Raw genomic sequence first — 20,251 nt, forward strand, 5'->3', positions numbered from 1 at the left:
GACTAGACACTCCTTCCTGTAGGTTAACCCAACTGACTAGACACTCCTTCCTGTAGGTTAACCCAACTGACTAGACACTCCTTCCTGTAGGTTAACCCAACTGACTAGACACTCCTTCCTGTAGGTTAACCCGACTGACTAGACACTCCTGTAGGTTAACCCGACTGACTAGACACTCCTTCCTGTAGGTTAACCCGACTGACTAGACACTCCTTCCTGTAGGTTAACCCGACTGACTAGACACTCCTTCCTGTAGGTTAACCCGACTGACTAGACACTCCTGTAGGTTAACTCACCCTCACTGCCATCCTGTGTACCCCTGTCTGTCTGTAGAGGTCTGGGGGCTACCCGTCGGTGCTAGACTCCTCAGAGATCTCCACAGAAGGAGGCAGGACCAGCCGCTTCCCCAAGCCGGAGCTGGAGATCTCCTTCAGCCCGCTGCAGCCCAACAGGATGGCCCTGAAACGCCAGGGAGAGGCCGTGGTCAACGTCAAAATCACCCGCAAGAGGAAGAGCTCTGAGATTGACAAGGTAGACGGTGTTAACGTGCAGTGAGGGACGTTACTGCAGGTTCAGTCCAGGGTACAACTGTGTGGTCCTTCTGCCCCTGTAGTTGCAGACCCTGTCCGTCTTACCATTCAGGTGGTGGTCTCTCTCCTGTCAGTCATCTTAAATACATTTTACAGAGAGAGCATTGGTACTGCAGCAGTTCTGTTATCCCATGTCCAAAGTCAGGAGTCACCCACCTAACTAATTGCAATGGCATAAGAAACCATGCAAGAAGCAAAATGTTTAAATAGCCTCAGATAAGCCATAATGAAGTGTTAATTAGGTTCATCTGAAGAGCAAGTTGTTCAACATATTAATAGTTCACTGCCCCATCTTACATTATGCATTGAAATGAAAGGCTTGTGCTTCTTTTTATGGAAGTAAATTATAGAGTTTCCTATTACATCTAACACACGCATGGTTGTTGTGTGAATATAATGAGTCGATGTAGTGTAGGGTCTCTGCTGCGGCGGCGTAGGAGGTGGGTCTCTGCTGCTGCGTAGGAGGTGGGTCTCTGCTGCTGCGTAGGAGGTGGGTCTCTGCTGCTGCGTAGGAGGTGGGTCTCTGCTGCTGCGTAGGAGGTGGGTCTCTGCTGCTGCGTAGGAGGTGGGTCTCTGCTGCTGCGTAGGAGGTGGGTCTCTGCTGCTGCAGCGGCGTAGGAGGTGGGTCTCTGCTGCTGCGTAGGAGGTGGGTCTCTGCTGCTGCGGTGGCGTAGGAGGTGGGTCTCTGCTGCTGCGGTGGCGTAGGAGGTGGGTCTCTGCTGCTGCGTAGAAGGTGGGTCGCTGCTGCTGCGTCGGAGGTGGGTCTCTGCTGCTGCGTAGGAGGTGGGTCTCTGCTGCTGCGTAGGAGGTGGGTCTCTGCTGCTGCGTAGGAGGTGGGTCTCTGCTGCTGCGTAGGAGGTGGGTCTCTGCTGCTGCGTAGGAGGTGGGTCTCTGCTGCTGCGTAGGAGGTGGGTCTCTGCTGCTGCGTAGGAGGTGGGTCTCTGCTGCTGCGTAGGAGGTGGGTCTCTGCTGCTGCGTAGGAGGTGGGTCTCTGCTGCGGCGTAGGAGGTGGGTCTCTGCTGCGGCGGCGTAGGAGGTGGGTCTCTGCTGCGGCGGCGTAGGAGGTGGGTCTCTGCTGCTGCGTAGGAGGTGGGTCTCTGCTGCTGCGTAGGAGGTGGGTCTCTGCTGCTGCTGCGTAGGAGGTGGGTCTCTGCTGCTGCTGCGTAGGAGGTGGGTCTCTGCTGCTGCTGCGTAGGAGGTGGGTCTCTGCTGCTGCTGCGTAGGAGGTGGGTCTCTGCTGCTGCTGCGTAGGAGGTGGGTCTCTGCTGCTGCGTAGGAGGTGGGTCTCTGCTGCTGCTGCGTAGGAGGTGGGTCTCTGCTGCTGCTGCGTAGGAGGTGGGTCTCTGCTGCTGCTGCGGCGTAGGAGGTGGGTCTCTGCTGCTGCAGCGGCGTAGGAGGTGGGTCTCTGCTGCTGCAGCGGCGTAGGAGGTGGGTCTCTGCTGCTGCTGCTGCGTAGGAGGTGGGTCTCTGCTGCTGCTGCGGCGTAGGAGGTGGGTCTCTGCTGCTGCTGCTGCGTAGGAGGTGGGTCTCTGCTGCTGCTGCTGCGTAGGAGGTGGGTCTCTGCTGCTGCAGCGGCGTAGGAGGTGGGTCTCTGCTGCTGCGTAGGAGGTGGGTCTCTGCTGCTGCTGCGTAGGAGGTGGGTCTCTGCTGCTGCGTAGGAGGTGGGTCTCTGCTGCTGCGTAGGAGGTGGGTCTCTGCTGCGGCGGCGTAGGAGGTGGGTCTCTGCTGCTGCTGCGTAGGAGGTGGGTCTCTGCTGCTGCGTAGGAGGTGGGTCTCTGCTGCTGCGTAGGAGGTGGGTCTCTGCTGCTGCAGCGTTGGAGGTGGGTCTCTGCTGCTGCTGCGTAGGAGGTGGGTCTCTGCTGCTGCGTAGGAGGTGGGTCTCTGCTGCTGCGTAGGAGGTGGGTCTCTGCTGCTGCGTAGGAGGTGGGTCTCTGCTGCTGCTGCGTAGGAGGTGGGTCTCTGCTGCTGCAGCGTTGGAGGTGGGTCTCTGCTGCTGCTGCGTAGGAGGTGGGTCTCTGCTGCTGCGTAGGAGGTGGGTCTCTGCTGCTGCGTAGGAGGTGGGTCTCTGCTGCTGCGTAGGAGGTGGGTCTCTGCTGCTGCGTAGGAGGTGGGTCTCTGCTGCGGCGTAGGAGGTGGGTCTCTGCTGCTGCGTAGGAGGTGGGTCTCTGCTGCGGCGGCGTAGGAGGTGGGTCTCTGCTGCTGCGGCGTAGGAGGTGGGTCTCTGCTGCGGCGGCGTAGGAGGTGGGTCTCTGCTGCGGCGGCGTAGGAGGTGGGTCTCTGCTGCTGCGGCGGCGTAGGAGTGAGTGAAGGCTATGGTGCAGTATTAAGTCCATATAGGAGGAGTATTTATGGGGTTAAACCTCTTCAGTTTGAGACTAAAGTAATTCCATTACTGACTGTCCCAGAGGGGGGGAAGAGAGACGATGGAGGAGAGAGGGGAGGAGAGACGATGGGGGAGAGACGATGGAGGAGAGACGACAGGGGAGAGACGATGGGGGAGAGACGACAGGGGAGAGACGATGGAGGAGATAGGGGAGGAGTGAATCTCCATTTTATTTACTTGATTCCTCACCTCCCTAAGAAGTTCTGAGGGGAGGAACCTCAGATCTTTTGGTCCAATGTGCTTTGAGAAGGAGACGAGGACATGAGGAAACAAGGAAATACGGAAATACTATTGGGATTCACCCGAGGACTTGGGAAAGGTGTGTGTCTGTGTGAGAGAGAGAGAGCGCTGACGGCAGAGAGGGGTTTGGTCCACTGCCTGTACTTAAAAATATATATATTGTATATATTTGAACCTTTATTTAATTAAATTAGGCAAGTCAGTTAAGAACAAATTCTTATTTACAATGACGTCCTAGGAACAGTGGGTTAACTGCCTTGTTCAGGGGCAGAACGACAGATTTGTACCTTGTCAGCTCGGGGATTCGATCTAGCAACCTTTCGGTTACTAGCCCAACGCTCTTACCACTAGTCTACCTGCCGCCCCTAGTTAACAACATGGTAACTAGCTATACAACACCGCGGGGGAGTCTTTGGGTGCTCTGATGTTCCTGGTCCTATCTTTAGTGTTACTCAGCCTCTCTGTTATCTGATGGGACACAAAAACAAGTCTTTCCCTGAGGTCTGTGGCTCCGACTCCCCCGTGTCTCTGACTCCCCCGTGTCTCTGACTCCCCCGTGTCTCTGACTCCCCCGTGTCTCTGACTCCCCCGTGTCTCTGACTCCCCCGTGTCTCTGACTCCCCCGTGTCTCTGACTCCCCCGTGTCTCTGACTCCCCACTGCTGGGAATAAAATGCCAAGCATTCTGTTGAACACGAGATATGAAGAAAGATATGTTGAGAGATGACGACAAGGGAAAGTTAGAGTTCAATTCAAAATATTTTTCACAATGTTTCCTATTTAGTAATAAACGTTTTATTTGAATTCATGATGTGGGTATTAATCAGCTTTATCTCTGCCTTCAGTGATCTAGGTGTAATAAAAACACAGCCACTAAATCGTTTAGACGGTTAATTATTTTATTTAAGGTTCACAACAAACACATAAACAGAGCAATGGTTTTAGTATTAAAGATAAATGCATTTGAAGCACCAGAAGTTGAAGCTTCTACAACTTTTAAATGTGCTGTTAAAGTATTTATCTTCACATTATGACACGCCCTTGTAGCCTTTTAGTACTGATGTATTTCACGTGTCAATATAACATCAATGTCAGATGTTCTATGCGTCTTTGTGGTTGGTTAGTTACCTGGTACATGGTTGACACATATAGCCCTCGGTGTATTAGACTCAGGTTATTCTTGCTAACTTTATAACAAACCTCTTTCTTTTTTTTAAGAAGAGCGGATGGCGAAGTCCAGCTAAAAGGAGAGCAACGCATGAACTCCCATCTCAGGTACCACTCCCCTCTTCATGCCTGATCTCCTCTCTCCCTGGTCTCTCCTCGCTCCCTGGTCTCTCCTCGCTCCCTGGTCTCTCCTCGCTCCCTGGTCTCTCCTCGCTCCCTGGTCTCTCCTCGCTCCCTGGTCTCTCCTCGCTCCCTGGTCTCTCCTCGCTCCCTGGTCTCCTCGCTCCCTGGTCTCTCCTCTCTCCCTGGTCTCTCCTCTCTCCCTGGTCTCTCCTCTCTCCCTGGTCTCTCCTCTCTCCCTGGTCTCCTAAATCTCATATCTCTCTCCCTGGTCTCCTCTCTCCCTGGTCTCCCAAATCTCATCTCTCTCTCCTTGGTCTCCTAAATCTCATCTCTCTCTCCCTGGTCTCCTAAATCTCATCTCTCTCTCCCTGGTCTCCCAAGTCTCATCTCTCTCTCCCTGGTCTCCCAAGTCTCATCTCTCTCTCCCTGGTCTCCCAAGTCTCATCTCTCTCTCCCTGGTCTCCCAAGTCTCATCTCTCTCTCCCTGGTCTCCCAAGTCTCATCTCTCTCTCCCTGGTCTCCCAAGTCTCATCTCTCTCTCCCTGGTCTCCTAAATCTCATCTCGCTCTCCCTGGTCTCCTAAATCTCGTCTCGCTCTCCCTGGTCTCCTAAATCTAATTTATCTCTCCGTGGTATCTCTCCCTGGTCTCATATCTCTCTCCCTGGTATCTCTCCCTGGTCTCATCTCTCTCTCCCTGGTCTCCCAAGTCTCATCTCTCTCTCCCTGGTCTCATCTCTCTCTCCCTGGTCTCCCAAGTCTCATCTCTCTCTCTCCCTGGTCTCCCAAGTCTCATCTCTCTCTCCCTGGTCTCGCTCTCCCTGGTCTCCTAAATCTCATCTCTCTCCATGGTCTCTATATCTGGTCTCATCTCTCTCTCACTGGTCTCCTAAATCTCATCTCTCTCTCCCTGGTCTCGCTCTCCCTGGTCTCATCTCTCTCTCCATGGTCTCTATCCCTGGTCTCCTAAATCGCATCTCTCTATCCCTCCCTGGTCTCTCTCTCCATCGTCATCTCTCTCCATGGTCTCTATCCCTGGTCTCATCTTTCTCTCCCTGGTCTCCCAAGTCTCATCTCTCTCTCACTGGTCTCCTAAATCTCATCTCTCTCTCCCTGGTCTCGCTCTCCCTGGTCTCATCTCTCTCTCCATGGTCTCTATCCCTGGTCTCCTAAATCGCATCTCTCTATCCCTCCCTGGTCTCTCTCTCCCTGGTCTCTCTCTCCATGGTCTCTATCCCTGGTCTCATCTTTCTCTCCCTGGTCTCCCAAGTCTCATCTCTCTCTCACTGGTCTCCTAAATATCATCTCTCTCTCCCTGGTCTCGCTCTCCCTGGTCTCATCTCTCTCTCTATGGTCTCTCTCCCTGGTCTCCCAAGTCTCATCTCTCTCTCCCTGGTCTCCCAAGTCTCATCTCTCTCTCCCTGGTTTCCCAAGTCTCATCTCTCTCTCCCTGGTCTCCCAAGTCTCATCTCTCTCTCCCTGGTCTCCCAAGTCTCATCTCTCTCTCCCTGGTCTCCCAAGTCTCATCTCTCTCTCCCTGGTGTTTTTCAGGATGAGGTGCGCAAGGAGAACCATAGAAACCCCAGAACCAGACTGGCTTCTAAACTGGCTGTGCATCAAGAGTTGGTGAGACACACGGCTTTTATGTTTGAACAGATACAAACATGACTTTGTCCCCCTGTCAATAAATCTGTTAAACAGTGGGGGAGACACAGAGGCTGATGATAATGGACTGGAGCCTGGCCTGTAGGGCCTCATCATGTGGAGGTGTCACCTCGTCACAACCTTGCCTGGCATGAACTAATGGCAGTTTGTGTGGGTGGGGAGGGGGTGTGCAGTTTGTGTGGGTGGGGAGGGGAGGGGGTGTGCAGTTTGTGTGGGTGGGGAGGGGAGGGGGTGTGCAGTTTGTGTGGGTGGGGAGGGGGTGTGCAGTTTGTGTGGGTGGGGAGGGGGTGTGCAGTTTGTGTGGGTGGGGAGGGAGGGGGTGTGCAGTTTGTGTGGGTGGGGAGGGGGTGTGCAGTTTGTGTGGGTGGGGAGGGGGTGTGCAGTTTGTGTGGGTGGAGAGGGGGTGTACAGTTTGTGTGGGTAGGGAGGGGGTGTACATTATGATGACAGTGTTAACAATGTACATTGTGTCAATTCATTCTATGTGTTTATGTGGAAGCTCTGTCAGATTTCCCCTCGGTGATAATAAAGTATAGCATCTCACCTTTAGTCTTTATATTACTTATTGGTTTACTTTGGGTCTCCCGAGTGGCGCAGCGGTCTAAGGCACTGCATCTCAGTGCTAGAGGCATCACTACAGACACCCTGGTTCGAATCCAGGCTGTGATTGGGAGTCCCATAGGGCGGCGCTCAATTGGCCCAGCGTCGTCCAGGTTTGGCCGGGGGTAGGCTGTCATTGTAAATAAGAATGATTTCTTAACTGACTTTCCTAGTTAAATAAAGGTTAAATAAATAAATAAAGACTTATGTCATGGTTTCTCTTCCGTCTATAGCCATCTCCGGTCAGTGGCAGTAAAGACCCGGGATCCATAAGGCCCCAGGACTCCCAGTCCAGCTTGCATAGCAGGAAAGAAGGAACGATGCAGAAGATCGGAGTCTTCGGTAGCAAGGGTAAGAGTTGACAGTAGCACGGAATGACTTGGTGCAACTCTGCACTGACAGCATGACCGTCTATCCCACACAGAACAGCACTGCAGAGTATAGAGCACCGAGCACAGACTATATGATCAGCATCATCATCAGACCAAAGAGCCAGAAACTGCAACCACACTGGAGTCAAAGTAACATCAAAACACACCTTAATGGTCAAGTTCAATATAACCTGCCACAATCCCTCTGTCCAGAACTAGCTCATGGATGCTGTCCGGTCTCTCAGTCCACAGCTAGTCCATGGATGCTGCCTGGTCTCTCTCATTCCACAGTTAGCCCATGGATGCTGTCCGGTCTCTCTCATTCCACAGCTAGCCCATGGATGCTGTCCGGTCTCTCATTCCACAGTTAGCCCATGGATGCTGTCCAGTCTCTCTCATTCCACAGCTAGTCCATGGATGCTGTCCGGTCTCTCAGTCCACAGCTAGCCCATGGATGCTGTCCGGTCTCTCTCATTCCACAGTTAGCCCATGGATAATGCCTGGTCTCTCTCATTCCACAGCTAGCCCATGGATGCTGTCCGGTCTCTCTCATTCCACAGCTAGTCCATGGATGCTGCGGTCTCTCAGTCACAGTTAGCCCATGGATGCTGTCCCTCTCATTCCACAGTTAGCCCATGGATGCTGTCCGGTCCTCTGTCCACAGCTAGCCCATGGATGCTGTCCGGTCTCTCTCATTCCACAGCTAGCCCATGGATGCTGTCCGGTCTCTCAGTCCACAGCTAGTCCATGGATGCTGTTCGGTCTCTCTCATTCCACAGCCAGCCCATGGATGCTATCCGGTCTCTCAGTCCACAGCTAGCCCATGGATGCTGTCCGGTCTCTCAGTCCACAGCTAGTCCATGGATGCTGTCCGGTCTCTCAGTCCACAGCTAGTCCATGGATGCTGTCCGGTCTCTCTCATTCCACAGCTAGTCCATGGATGCTGTCCGGTCTCTCTCATTCCACAGTTAGCCCATGGATGCTGTCCGGTCTCTCTGTCCACAGCTAGCCCATGGATGCTGTCCGGTCTCTCTCATTCCACAGCTAGCCCATGGATGCTGTCCGGTCTCTCAGTCCACAGCTAGTCCATGGATGCTGTCCGGTCTCTCTCATTCCACAGCCAGCCCATGGATGCTATCCGGTCTCTCAGTCCACAGCTAGCCCATGGATGCTGTCCGGTCTCTCTCATTCCACAGCCAGCCCATGGATGCTGTCCGGTCTCTCAGTCCACAGCTAGTCCATGGATGCTGTCCGGTCTCTCTCATTCCACAGCCAGCCCATGGATGCTATCCGGTCTCTCAGTCCACAGCTAGTCCATGGATGCTGTCCGGTCTCTCAGTCCACAGCTAGTCCATGGATGCTGTCCGGTCTCTCAGTCCACAGCTAGTCCATGGATGCTGTCCGGTCTCTCAGTCCACAGCTAGTCCATGGATGCTGTCCGGTCTCTCAGTCCACAGCTAGTCCATGGATGCTGTCCGGTCTCTCAGTCCACAGCTAGTCCATGGATGCTGTCCGGTCTCTCAGTCCACAGCTAGTCTATGGATGCTGTCCGGTCTCTCAGTCCACAGCTAGTCCATGGATGCTGTCCGGTCTCTCAGTCCACAGCTAGTCCATGGATGCTGTCCGGTCTCTCAGTCCACAGCTAGTCCATGGATGCTGTCCGGTCTCTCATTCCGCAGTTAGCCCATGGATGCTGTCCGGTCTCTCATTCCACAGCTAGTCCATGGATGCTGTCCGGTCTCTCAGTCCACAGCTAGTCCATGGATGCTGTCCGGTCTCTCAGTCCACAGCTAGTCCATGGATGCTGTCCGGTCTCTCAGTCCACAGCTAGTCCATGGATGCTGTCCGGTCTCTCAGTCCACAGCTAGTCCACGGATGCTGTCCGGTCTCTCAGTCCACAGCTAGTCCATGGATGCTGTCCGGTCTCTCAGTCCACAGCTAGTCCATGGATGCTGTCCGGTCTCTCAGTCCACAGCTAGTCCATGGATGCTGTCCGGTCTCTCAGTCCACAGCTAGTCCATGGATGCTGTCCGGTCTCTCAGTCCACAGCTAGTCCATGGATGCTGTCCGGTCTCTCAGTCCACAGCTAGTCCATGGATGCTGTCCGGTCTCTCAGTCCACAGCTAGTCCATGGATGCTGTCCGGTCTCTCAGTCCACAGCTAGTCCATGGATGCTGTCCGGTCTCTCAGTCCACAGCTAGTCCATGGATGCTGTCCGGTCTCTCTCATTCCACAGCTAGCCCATGGATGCTGTCCGGTCTCTCAGTCCACAGCTAGTCCATGGATGCTGTCCGGTCTCTCTCATTCCACAGCCAGCCCATGGATGCTATCCGGTCTCTCAGTCCACAGCTAGCCCATGGATGCTGTCCGGTCTCTCTCATTCCACAGCTAGCCCATGGATGCTGTCCGGTCTCTCAGTCCACAGCTAGTCCATGGATGCTGTCCGGTCTCTCTCAGTCCACAGCTAGTCCATGGATGCTGTCCGGTCTCTCAGTCCACAGCTAGTCCATGGATGCTGTCCGGTCTCTCAGTCCACAGCTAGTCCATGGATGCTGTCCGGTCTCTCTCATTCCACAGCTAGTCCATGGATGCTGTCCGGTCTCTCTCATTCCACAGCTAGCCCATGGATGCTGTCCGGTCTCTCTCATTCCACAGTTAGCCCATGGATGCTGTCCGGTCTCTCTGTCCACAGCTAGCCCATGGATGCTGTCCGGTCTCTCTCATTCCACAGCTAGCCCATGGATGCTGTCCGGTCTCTCAGTCCACAGCTAGTCCATGGATGCTGTCCGGTCTCTCTCATTCCACAGCCAGCCCATGGATGCTGTCCGGTCTCTCAGTCCACAGCTAGTCCACGGATGCTGTCTGGTCTCTCAGGCCACAGCTAGTCCATGGATGCTGTCCGGTCTCTCAGTCCACAGCTAGTCCATGGATGCTGTCCGGTCTCTCAGTCCACAGCTAGTCCATGGATGCTGTCCGGTCTCTCAGTCCACAGCTAGTCCATGGATGCTGTCCGGTCTCTCAGTCCACAGCTAGTCCATGGATGCTGTCCCTTCTCTCAGTCCACAGCTAGTCCATGGATGCTGTCCGGTCTCTCAGTCCACAGCTAGTCCATGGATGCTGTCCGGTCTCTCAGTCCACAGCTAGTCCATGGATGCTGTCCGGTCTCTCAGTCCACAGCTAGTCTATGGATGCTGTCTGGTCTCTCAGTCCACAGCTAGTCCATGGATGCTGTCCGGTCTCTCAGTCCACAGCTAGTCCATGGATGCTGTCCGGTCTCTCAGTCCACAGCTAGTCCATGGATGCTGTCCGGTCTCTCTCATTCCACAGCTAGTCCATGGATGCTGTCCGGTCTCTCTCATTCCACAGCTAGCCCATGGATGCTGTCCGGTCTCTCTCATTCCACAGCTAGTCCATGGATGCTGTCCGGTCTCTCAGTCCACAGCTAGTCCATGGATGCTGTCCGGTCTCTCAGTCCACAGCTAGTCCATGGATGCTGTCCGGTCTCTCAGTCCACAGCTAGTCCATGGATGCTGTCCGGTCTCTCAGTCCACAGCTAGTCCATGGATGCTGTCCGGTCTCTCAGTCCACAGCTAGTCCACGGATTCTGTCCGGTCTCTCAGTCCACAGCTAGTCCAGGGATGCTGTCCGGTCTCTCAGTCCACAGCTAGTCCATGGATGCTGTCCGGTCTCTCAGTCCACAGCTAGTCCATGGATGCTGTCCGGTCTCTCAGTCCACAGCTAGTCCATGGATGCTGTCCGGTCTCTCAGTCCACAGCTAGTCCAAGGATGCTGTCCGGTCTCTCAGTCCACAGCTAGTCCATGGATGCTGTCCGGTCTCAGTCCACAGCTAGCCCATGGATGCTGTCCGGTCTCTGTCCACAGCTAGCCCATGGATGCTGTCTGGTCTCTCAGTCCACAGCTAGCCCATGGATGCTGTCCGGTCTCTGTCCACAGCTAGTCCATGGATGCTGTCCGGTCTCTCTGTCCACTGCTAGTCCATGGATGCTGTCCGGTCTCTCAGTCCACAGCTAGCCCATGGATGCTGTCCGGTCTCTCTCAGTCCACAGCTAGTCCATGGATGCTGTCCGGTCTCTCAGTCCACAGCTAGTCCATGGATGCTGTCCGGTCTCTCAGTCCACAGCTAGTCCATGGATGCTGTCCGGTCTCTCAGTCCACAGCTAGTCCATGGATGCTGTCACCAGGGCCGTTTTCTGTAGCCTTGTCCCAGATCTGTTTGTTCTTTTTCCTATTCCATTGTCCTTGTCAAGCATGGTAATTCCATAAGGAGTTGACAAGAGTATGGAAACAGACTGGCACCCAGGCTAGTTTTTTCTGGCCTACTGTAATGGCTTGCTCTGGCTTTAACTTTTTATTGGCCTATGCTGCTCTGCTTTTTAAAAGCCTTAACGTCCCTCTTTCTCTCTGCAGCTAAAAAGATAATGGGATTGGTGAGCGGGAAATCCCCAGAGACGGATAGGGGGTCGTCCATGAGCTTTAGACCCATGAAGTCCAAGTGGAAGAGATCTCCTCCCCGATAGACTTCTCCTCCCACCCGGTGAGAACCAACAGCCAGCTGCACGTCCGTCTAATTAGGCCTGGGCAATATGGCCAAAGTATATCACAATTATATGTCTTATTGTTGATAGTATAGCTGTATTTAATGTTTCTGAATAATACAAATATTAAATATGTTTTATTTGTAGCCGGGGTTGGAACCGGTTCAGGGAACAGAACACCGGAAAATAATGACATTTTTCAAGAAACAGAACCGGGAATGAAAGTGATCCATGGTGTTCCGGAACAGAACCGTTATTTTAAAAGCATGGGAACCAGCTAATAACGTTCTTTTAGGTTACGGGCATTTTTCTATAGTTGCATCTTGCACCATAGGCTACACTTGTCTGTCCATCATGCATGTAAACAACTAGCTTGCCTGCTCTATCCACACTGATTGGTGAAGTCATTTAATGAACTAAATGTAAACAACTGTTGATTTTTTCACAGGTTAATAACAAAAAAGGAACAGAATGGAACAATATACACCGGTACTTTTTGGGGGTTCGAACCGGTTCAGAACTTTATTTTGCCGAATGGAACAGTGGAACGGAATTTTAAAAATAATGGTTCTGTTCAGAACGAAACGATCGGTTCGAACCCCTGATGAGTAGTGCAGGACCCTAGGATGGCTACAAATACATTTTACATGGTTTTAATGGGCAGAGCTATTGGGACAACAGAGCTATTGGGACAACAGGGCTATTGGTACAACAGGGCTATTGGGACAACAGGGCTATTGGGACAACAGGGCTATTGGGACAACAGGGCTATTGGGACAACAGGGCTATTGGGACAACAGAGCTATTGGGGACAACAGAGCTATTGGGGACAACAGGGCTATTGGGACAACAGGGCTATTGGGACAACAGGGCTATTGGGGACAACAGAGCTATTGGGACGACAGGGCTATTGGGGACAACAGAGCTATTGGGACAACATAGCTATTGGGACAACAGGGCTATTGGGACAACAGAGCTATTGGGACAACAGGGCTATTGGGACAACAGAGCTATTGGGGACAACAGAGCTATTGGGGACAACAGGGCTATTGGGACAACAGGGCTATTGGGACAACAGAGCTATTGGGACAACAGAGCTATTGGGACAACAGAGCTATTGGGACAACAGAGCTATTGGGACAACAGAGCTATTGGGACAACAGGGCTATTGGGACAACAGGGCTATTGGGACAACAGAGCTATTGGGACAACAGAGCTATTGGGACAACAGGGCTATTGGGACAACAGAGCTATTGGGACAACAGGGCTATTGGGACAACAGGGCTATTGGGACAACAGAGCTATTGGGGACAACAGGGCTATTGGGACAACAGGGCTATTGGGGACAACAGGGCTATTGGGACAACAGGGCTATTGGGACAACAGGGCTATTGGGACAACAGAGCTATTGGGACAACAGAGCTATTGGGGACAACAGGGCTATTGGGACGACAGAGCTATTGGGACGACAGGGCTATTGGGACGACAGGGCTATTGGGACGACAGGGCTATTGGGACGACAGGGCTATTGGGACGACAGGGCTATTGGGACAACAGAGCTATTGGGACAACAGGGCTATTGGGACAACAGGGCTATTGGGACAACAGGGCTATTGGGACAACAGGGCTATTGGGACAACAGAGCTATTGGAAACAACAGGGCTATTGGGACAACAGGGCTATTGGGGACAACAGGGCTATTGGGACAACAGGGCTATTGGGGACAACAGAGCTATGGGGACAACAGGGCTATGGGGACAACAGAGCTATTGGGACAACAGAGCTATTGGGACAACAGGGCTATTGGGACAACAGGGCTATTGGGGACAACAGAGCTATTGGGACAACAGAGCTATTGGGACAACAGAGCTATTGGGACAACAGGGCTATTGGGACAACAGGGCTATTGGGACGACAGGTCTATTGGTACAACAGAGCTATTGGGGACAACAGAGCTATTGGGACAACAGGGCTATTGGGGACAACAGAGCTATTGGGACAACAGGTCTATTGGTACAACAGAGCTATTGGGACAACAGAGCTATTGGGACAACAGGTCTATTGGGGACAACAGGGCTATTGGGACAACAGGGCTATTGGGACAACAGGGCTATTGGGACAACAGGGCTATTGGGACAACAGGGCTATTGGGACAACAGAGCTATTGGGACAGAAGCTCTTCATTTTAAAATGTATTCATCAGCAGGGTTGTTGATACATTTTAGGGGGGGTATGTTGTTTATCACAGATGTGTACCCAAATAAAAAGGTATGCACGAAGGCAAACTTAGAGGCTCAGGTCCTACGCTGCTCAGCCCTGCCCTGTGGATAGTGATTCCCATTCATTTGAGGTTGATATGGTGGGTGTCATGTAAGAGGTACTTGTTGATTAACTTTGGTCGTAAACCTCTGTCTCAGATCATCAGTGGAGTTCCGGACGAGAAAGAGAGTGACCATCTCATCGTCAAGAGAGAACTCCGGACTGAAGTCAAAGACGCTGCTCTTAATGGTACAGGGAAATTAATGAATTGATTTTGTAATGAAGGACATCTTGAGGTTTACTTTATTGTTAAGGTCGTTTTTCTTTCCAGAAGTCGTGTATTTTCTGAAATCACTTCCTCTTTCTCTTACCTGCCTGTTTTCTTTCATATAGTCTTCATTTATCACTTCAGTCTATTTTATTTCTACGTATTTAACGTTGCACATATTATGATTATTTCTCTCTGTTGTGTGCTATGTATAATACGATTTAACAGAATATAATTAAGTATTTTTATTCTCAGTCCAGAACATCATCGTGGTAATGCAGTAATCTGAAGATTTAGTATAGTACTTTATAAAAACACAGTATAGTACTTTATAAAAACACAGTATAGTACTTTATAAAAACACAGTATAGTACTTTATAAAAACACAGTATAGTACTTTATAAAAACACAGTATAGTACTTTATAAAAACACAGTATAGTACTTTACTGTGATCATCTCAGATGTTCATGTAAAAACACAGTATAGTACTTTATAAAAACACAGTATAGTACTTTATAAAAACACAGTATAGTGTATAGTATAGTGTAAAGTATAGTACTTTACTGTGATCATCTCAGATGTTCATGTAAAAATAAAAATAAACATCTGTATGCTGATGACAATTATTCATTTATGCGTATCTAATATGCAGAAGGCTTTTCAGGACTTACAGTACAGACTTACAGTACAGAGTCACAGTACAGACTCACAGTACAGACTTACAGTACAGACTCACAGTACAGACTCACAGTACAGACTCACAGTACAGACTTACAGTACAGACTTACAGTACAGACTCACAGTACAGACTTACAGGCTTTTTATGTTATTCAAAGGCAGCTTTTCCAATTGAAACTTAATACAAGGAAAACAACATTTATGGTTTTCTCTTCCCTGAAAGGTAACAGATGGAGTCACTTGCAGATTTTAACTATAAAATTCCAGCAAATTGATAGGGGCGCCTCCTATAAGTATCTTGGGATTTAGTAAAGTACTTTATTGTGTTCATCTCAACAATGTTCATGTAAAAAAAAAAACACTAGTTTCTTTTTGTGGAGCAGAATGAATATCTCACTCGGGACAACCACTACCGAGGCCTATTTTTGTTGTAAACGTGTTGATAATGCATGGTGTGACATAGATATAGGGGCCCTATTCAATCAGATCTGCTAATCAGCGTAGTATCCGGGATAAGACGGAACACCATCACAAACTGCTCTTTTGGTTTAACTCGGTAAACCTTTTTTTTTTTTTACTAAATGAATCTAAATGTCTTTCCCAGTCTCCTTTTCAATACCACTGCTAACATATACCAAGGTGGTTGAATAAAACACTACTATTCCTTTGTAATACTGTACTGCTAACCTATACCACGGTGGTTTAATAAAACACTACTATTCCTTTGTAATACTGTACTGCTAACATATACCAAGGTGGTTTAATAAAACACTACTATTCCTTTGTAATACTGTACTGCTAACATATACCAAGGTGGTATAATAAAACACTACTATTCCTTTGTAATACTGTACTGCTAACATATACCACGGTGGTTTAATAAAACACTACTATTCCTTAGTAATACTGTACTGCTAACATATACCAAGGTGGTATAATAAAACACTACTATTCCTTTGTAATACTGTACTGCTAACAATATACCACGGTGGTTTAATAAAACACTACTATTCCTTTGTAATACTGTACTGCTAACATATACCAAGGTGGTATAATAAAACACTACTATTCCTTTGTAATACTGTACTGCTAACATATACCACGGTGGTTTAATAAAACACTACTATTCCTTTGTAATACTGTACTGCTAACATATACCAAGGTGGTATAATAAAACACTACTATTCCTTTGTAATACTGTACTGCTAACATATACCACGGTGGTTTAATAAAACACTACTATTCCTTAGTAATACTGTACTGCTAACATATACCAAGGTGGTATAATAAAACACTACTATTCCTTTGTAATACTGTACTGCTAACAATATACCACGGTGGTTTAATAAAACACTACTATTCCTTTGTAATACTGTACTGCTAACATATACCAAGGTGGTTTAATAAAACACTACTATTCCTTTGTAATACTGTACTGCTAACATATACCACGGTGGTTTAATAAAACACTACTATTCCTTTGTAATACTGTACTGCTAACATATATCAAGGTGGTTTAATAAAACACTACTATTCCTTTGTAATACTGTACTGCTAACATATACCACGGTGGTTTAATAAAACACTACTATTCCTTAGTAATACTGTACTGCTAACATATACCAAGGTGGTATAATAAAACACTACTATTCCTTTGTAATACTGTACTGCTAACAATATACCACGGTGGTTTAATAAAACACTACTATTCCTTTGTAATACTGTACTGCTAACATATACCAAGGTGGTTTAATAAAACACTACTATTCCTTTGTAATACTGTACTGCTAACATATACCACGGTGGTTTAATAAAACACTACTATTCCTTTGTAATACTGTACTGCTAACATATACCAAGGTGGTTTAATAAAACACTGCTATTCCTTTGTAATACTGTACTGCTAACATATACCACGGTGGTTTAATAAAACACTACTATTCCTTAGTAATACTGTACTGCTAACATATACCAAGGTGGTTTAATAAAACACTACTATTCCTTTGTAATACTGTACTGCTAACATATACCACGGTGGTTTAATAAAACACTACTATTCCTTAGTAATACTGTACTGCTAACATATACCAAGGTGGTATAATAAAACACTACTATTCCTTTGTAATACTGTACTGCTAACATATACCACGGTGGTTTAATAAAACACTACTATTCCTTTGTAATACTGTACTGCTAACATATACCAAGGTGGTTTAATAAAACACTGCTATTCCTTTGTAATACTGTACTGCTAACATATACCACGGTGGTTTAATAAAACACTACTATTCCTTTGTAATACTGTACTGCTAACATATACCAAGGTGGTTTAATAAAACACTACTATTCCTTTGTAATACTGTACTGCTAACATATACCACGGTGGTTTAATAAAACACTACTATTCCTTTGTAATACTGTACTGCTAACATATACCAAGGTGGTTTAATAAAACACTACTATTCCTTTGTAATACTGTACTGCTAACATATACCAAGGTGGTTTAATAAAACACTATAACCTGGTTGAGCCGTCCATTGTTTAAGTTTTGTGCATACAAACCCTTGCCTACTAAAATCTAACTTTCTAGTTGGCTGAATTATTGCAGTGACTTGAGGCTATCTACAGTAACTAAGTATATACCCAGTGGTGTAAAGTACTTAAGTAGTACTTTAAAGTATTTTTACTTAAGTAGTTATGGGTATCTTTACTTTACTATTTATATTTTTGACAACTGACTTCACTACATTCCTAAAGAAAGAATGTACTTTTTACTCCATACATTTTCCCTGACACCTAAAAGTACTTATTACACTTTGAATGCTTATTAGCAGGACAGGAAAATTCACTCCCTTATCAAGAGAACATCCCCAGGTCATCCCTACTGCCTCTGGTCTGGAGGACTCACTAAACAGAGAACATCCCTGGTCATCCCTACTGCCTCTGATCTGGTAGACTCACTAAACACATGCACATGAGTTTTGCCCCTGGCTATCCGTAAAGAAAAAGGTTTCCGTCTGGTTTACTTAATATAAGGAATTTGATTTTTTTTTTAACTTAAGTATATTTTAGCTATTGCATTTACTTTTGATACTTAAGTTATTTAAAACCAAATATTTTATTGAAGTAGAATTTTACTGGGTGACTTTTACCTGAGTCTTTTCTATTCTATCATTTTCTATGAAAGTATCTTTTACTTTTACTCAAGTATGACAATTGGGTACTTTTTCCTCCACTGTACTGCACCCGAACCAATTGCATCCAAACCACTCAAAGTATTGTGACCATCCATTCGTGTACTCTGATATCAGCTCCACAGTCACTGTTTTGGGACATAATGGATGTTGCTTTTTTGTTGTTGTTGTTATTCATAGAATATTTGAATTGCATCCAAAATACGCGAAATGATTAAGTGACACATCAAGACAAGGCAGCTGCCGGGCTGACAGTACTGAAAAGGTTTTGTTCTGGGACGGATGTCACAGTTATGGCAGTTCATCCAGCATGGACGGTGGGGGTTCTTGTGCTTTTTCTTTCTCTGCAAAGCTGTAAATGTGTGGAAGTGATATAATGAGCCTGATTCTCATTCACAGCACAATCATGTTCTTCACTATGTTTTGAAATGAGATAGCTATGAGGAAGATAATCATTTGGCAGCGTTCTGGGTTCGGCAGTTGGTATCAGCTCAGACCCAGAGATAGGCCTTATAGTCGGCTAATTATATATTACAGCACCATCGAATCCAGCTAAAAGATTTTCAGAGTGCTTAGTGCTTAGTGAACTAGGAGAGAAGGAAATGAGCCTTCATCCAAAGGCCTCATCAGGAACCTTTTGATATTTAGTATTTTATTAGGATCCCCATTAGCTGTTGCGAAAGCAGCAGCTAATCTTCCTGTGGTCCACACAAAACATGAAATAATACAGAACATTAATAAACAAGAACAGCACAAAGACAGAACTACATCAATTGAAATACATGTAAAAAAATACATTTAAAAAGGCACACGTAGCCTACATATCAATACCAATACATACAAACATACTATCTAGGTCAAACAGGGGAGAGGCGTTGTGCCGTGAGGTGTTGCTTTATCTGTTTTTTTAAACCAGGTTTGCTGTTTATTTGAGCAATATGAGATGGAACGGCGTTCCATGCAATAACGGCTCTATATAATACTGTACGCTTTCTTGAAATTATTCTGGATTTGGGGACTGTGAAAAGACCCCATGTTGGCATGTCTGGTGGGGTAACTGTGTAACAATTTGGGATTTTCAACACATTCATGTTTGTTATCAAAAAGAGGTGATGCAAGTCAGTCTCTCCTCAACTCTTAGCCAAGAGAGACTGGCATTAATAGTATTTATATCAGCCTTCTGATTATGGTTCATCTTGCATTTTTACAGAGATTGAGCTGTCAGAAGTTGTAAAGGCACTCAAATCTATTGATATTAAGAAAGTGTCTGACCCGGATGAATTAAAACCTTATTTTCTAAGAATTTGCACAGCGATCATTGCTGCCCCTCACTCATATATTAAATCTTTCATTGGCGAGTAATACCATTCCAAAAGTCTGGAAAGCAGCCTACGTCACGTCTTTACATAAGTGTAGAGATCCGTCCCTGTTGGATAACTATCGTCTCATATCTAAACTGTCTGCACTGGCAAAAGGTTTGGAAAACCTGATGAACTCGCAGTTGAAAGACTTTCTTTATAATAACTCAATTTTATCTCGATTTTAGAGCCAAGCATAGTACAATTACTGCAGTAAGTAAGGTTATAGGTGATATTCTAGATGCTTAGGACAATAAAAATCACTGTGTTTCACTTTTTATTGACTTATCGAAGGCCTCTCCATCTGTATGCTGATGACACAATGATTTATTTATGCGTATCTAATATTGAGAAGGCTTTTCAAGACTTACATTTGGCTTTTGATGTTATTTAAAGGCAGCCTTTTCGAATTGAAACTTGTGCTTAATGCAAGGAAAACTAAATGTATGGTTTGAAAGAAAACCGAGGGAATCACTTGCAGATTTGATCTATAAAATGACAGAAAATTAATAGGGTCACCTCCTATAAGTATCTTGGGATTTGGTAAGATGAAAAGATGAATTTTAAACAGCACATTTCTAACTGAAATTGGGTTTCTATTTGAGGCACACATCATGCTTTTCAATGTTAGTCAGAAAGGATTATGTTCAAGGCACTTTTGTGTACAAAGCATTGATGGGACAACTCCCTTTGTATCTCTGTTCTTTACTGACCAGATCAGTCACTCAATACAGTCTTTGTTCACAGTCGCTGCTGTCCTTGTCTGTTCTTAAGGCTAGAACTGAGATGGCGAAACAATCG

The 20,251-nt window shown here is 47.5% G+C and overlaps 1 protein-coding gene across 2 annotated transcripts in view; it reads left to right on the forward strand.

Annotated features, from left to right (window-relative positions):
• The window catches only part of kif20ba (kinesin family member 20Ba), a 49,219-nt gene extending 31,796 nt beyond the window's left edge, over positions 1-17,423 (forward strand). The window contains exons 28-33 of one of the 2 annotated variants that reach the window (XM_071391379.1): positions 334-531; positions 4,431-4,487; positions 6,052-6,126; positions 6,999-7,116; positions 11,565-11,691; positions 14,110-17,423. In XM_071391379.1, coding sequence (XP_071247480.1) covers positions 334-531; positions 4,431-4,487; positions 6,052-6,126; positions 6,999-7,116; positions 11,565-11,674 — 558 coding nt within the window. In that variant the 3' untranslated portion in view covers positions 11,675-11,691; positions 14,110-17,423. The remainder of the gene's footprint in view (positions 1-333; positions 532-4,430; positions 4,488-6,051; positions 6,127-6,998; positions 7,117-11,564; positions 11,692-14,109) is intronic. The other variant, XM_071391380.1, reaches the window with a different exon arrangement.
• The last annotated feature ends 2,828 nt before the right edge of the window (positions 17,424-20,251 follow it).

The sequence above is a fragment of the Salvelinus alpinus genome, chromosome 3 (assembly GCF_045679555.1).
Source record: "Salvelinus alpinus chromosome 3, SLU_Salpinus.1, whole genome shotgun sequence".
NCBI classification, from domain to species: domain Eukaryota; kingdom Metazoa; phylum Chordata; class Actinopteri; order Salmoniformes; family Salmonidae; genus Salvelinus; species Salvelinus alpinus.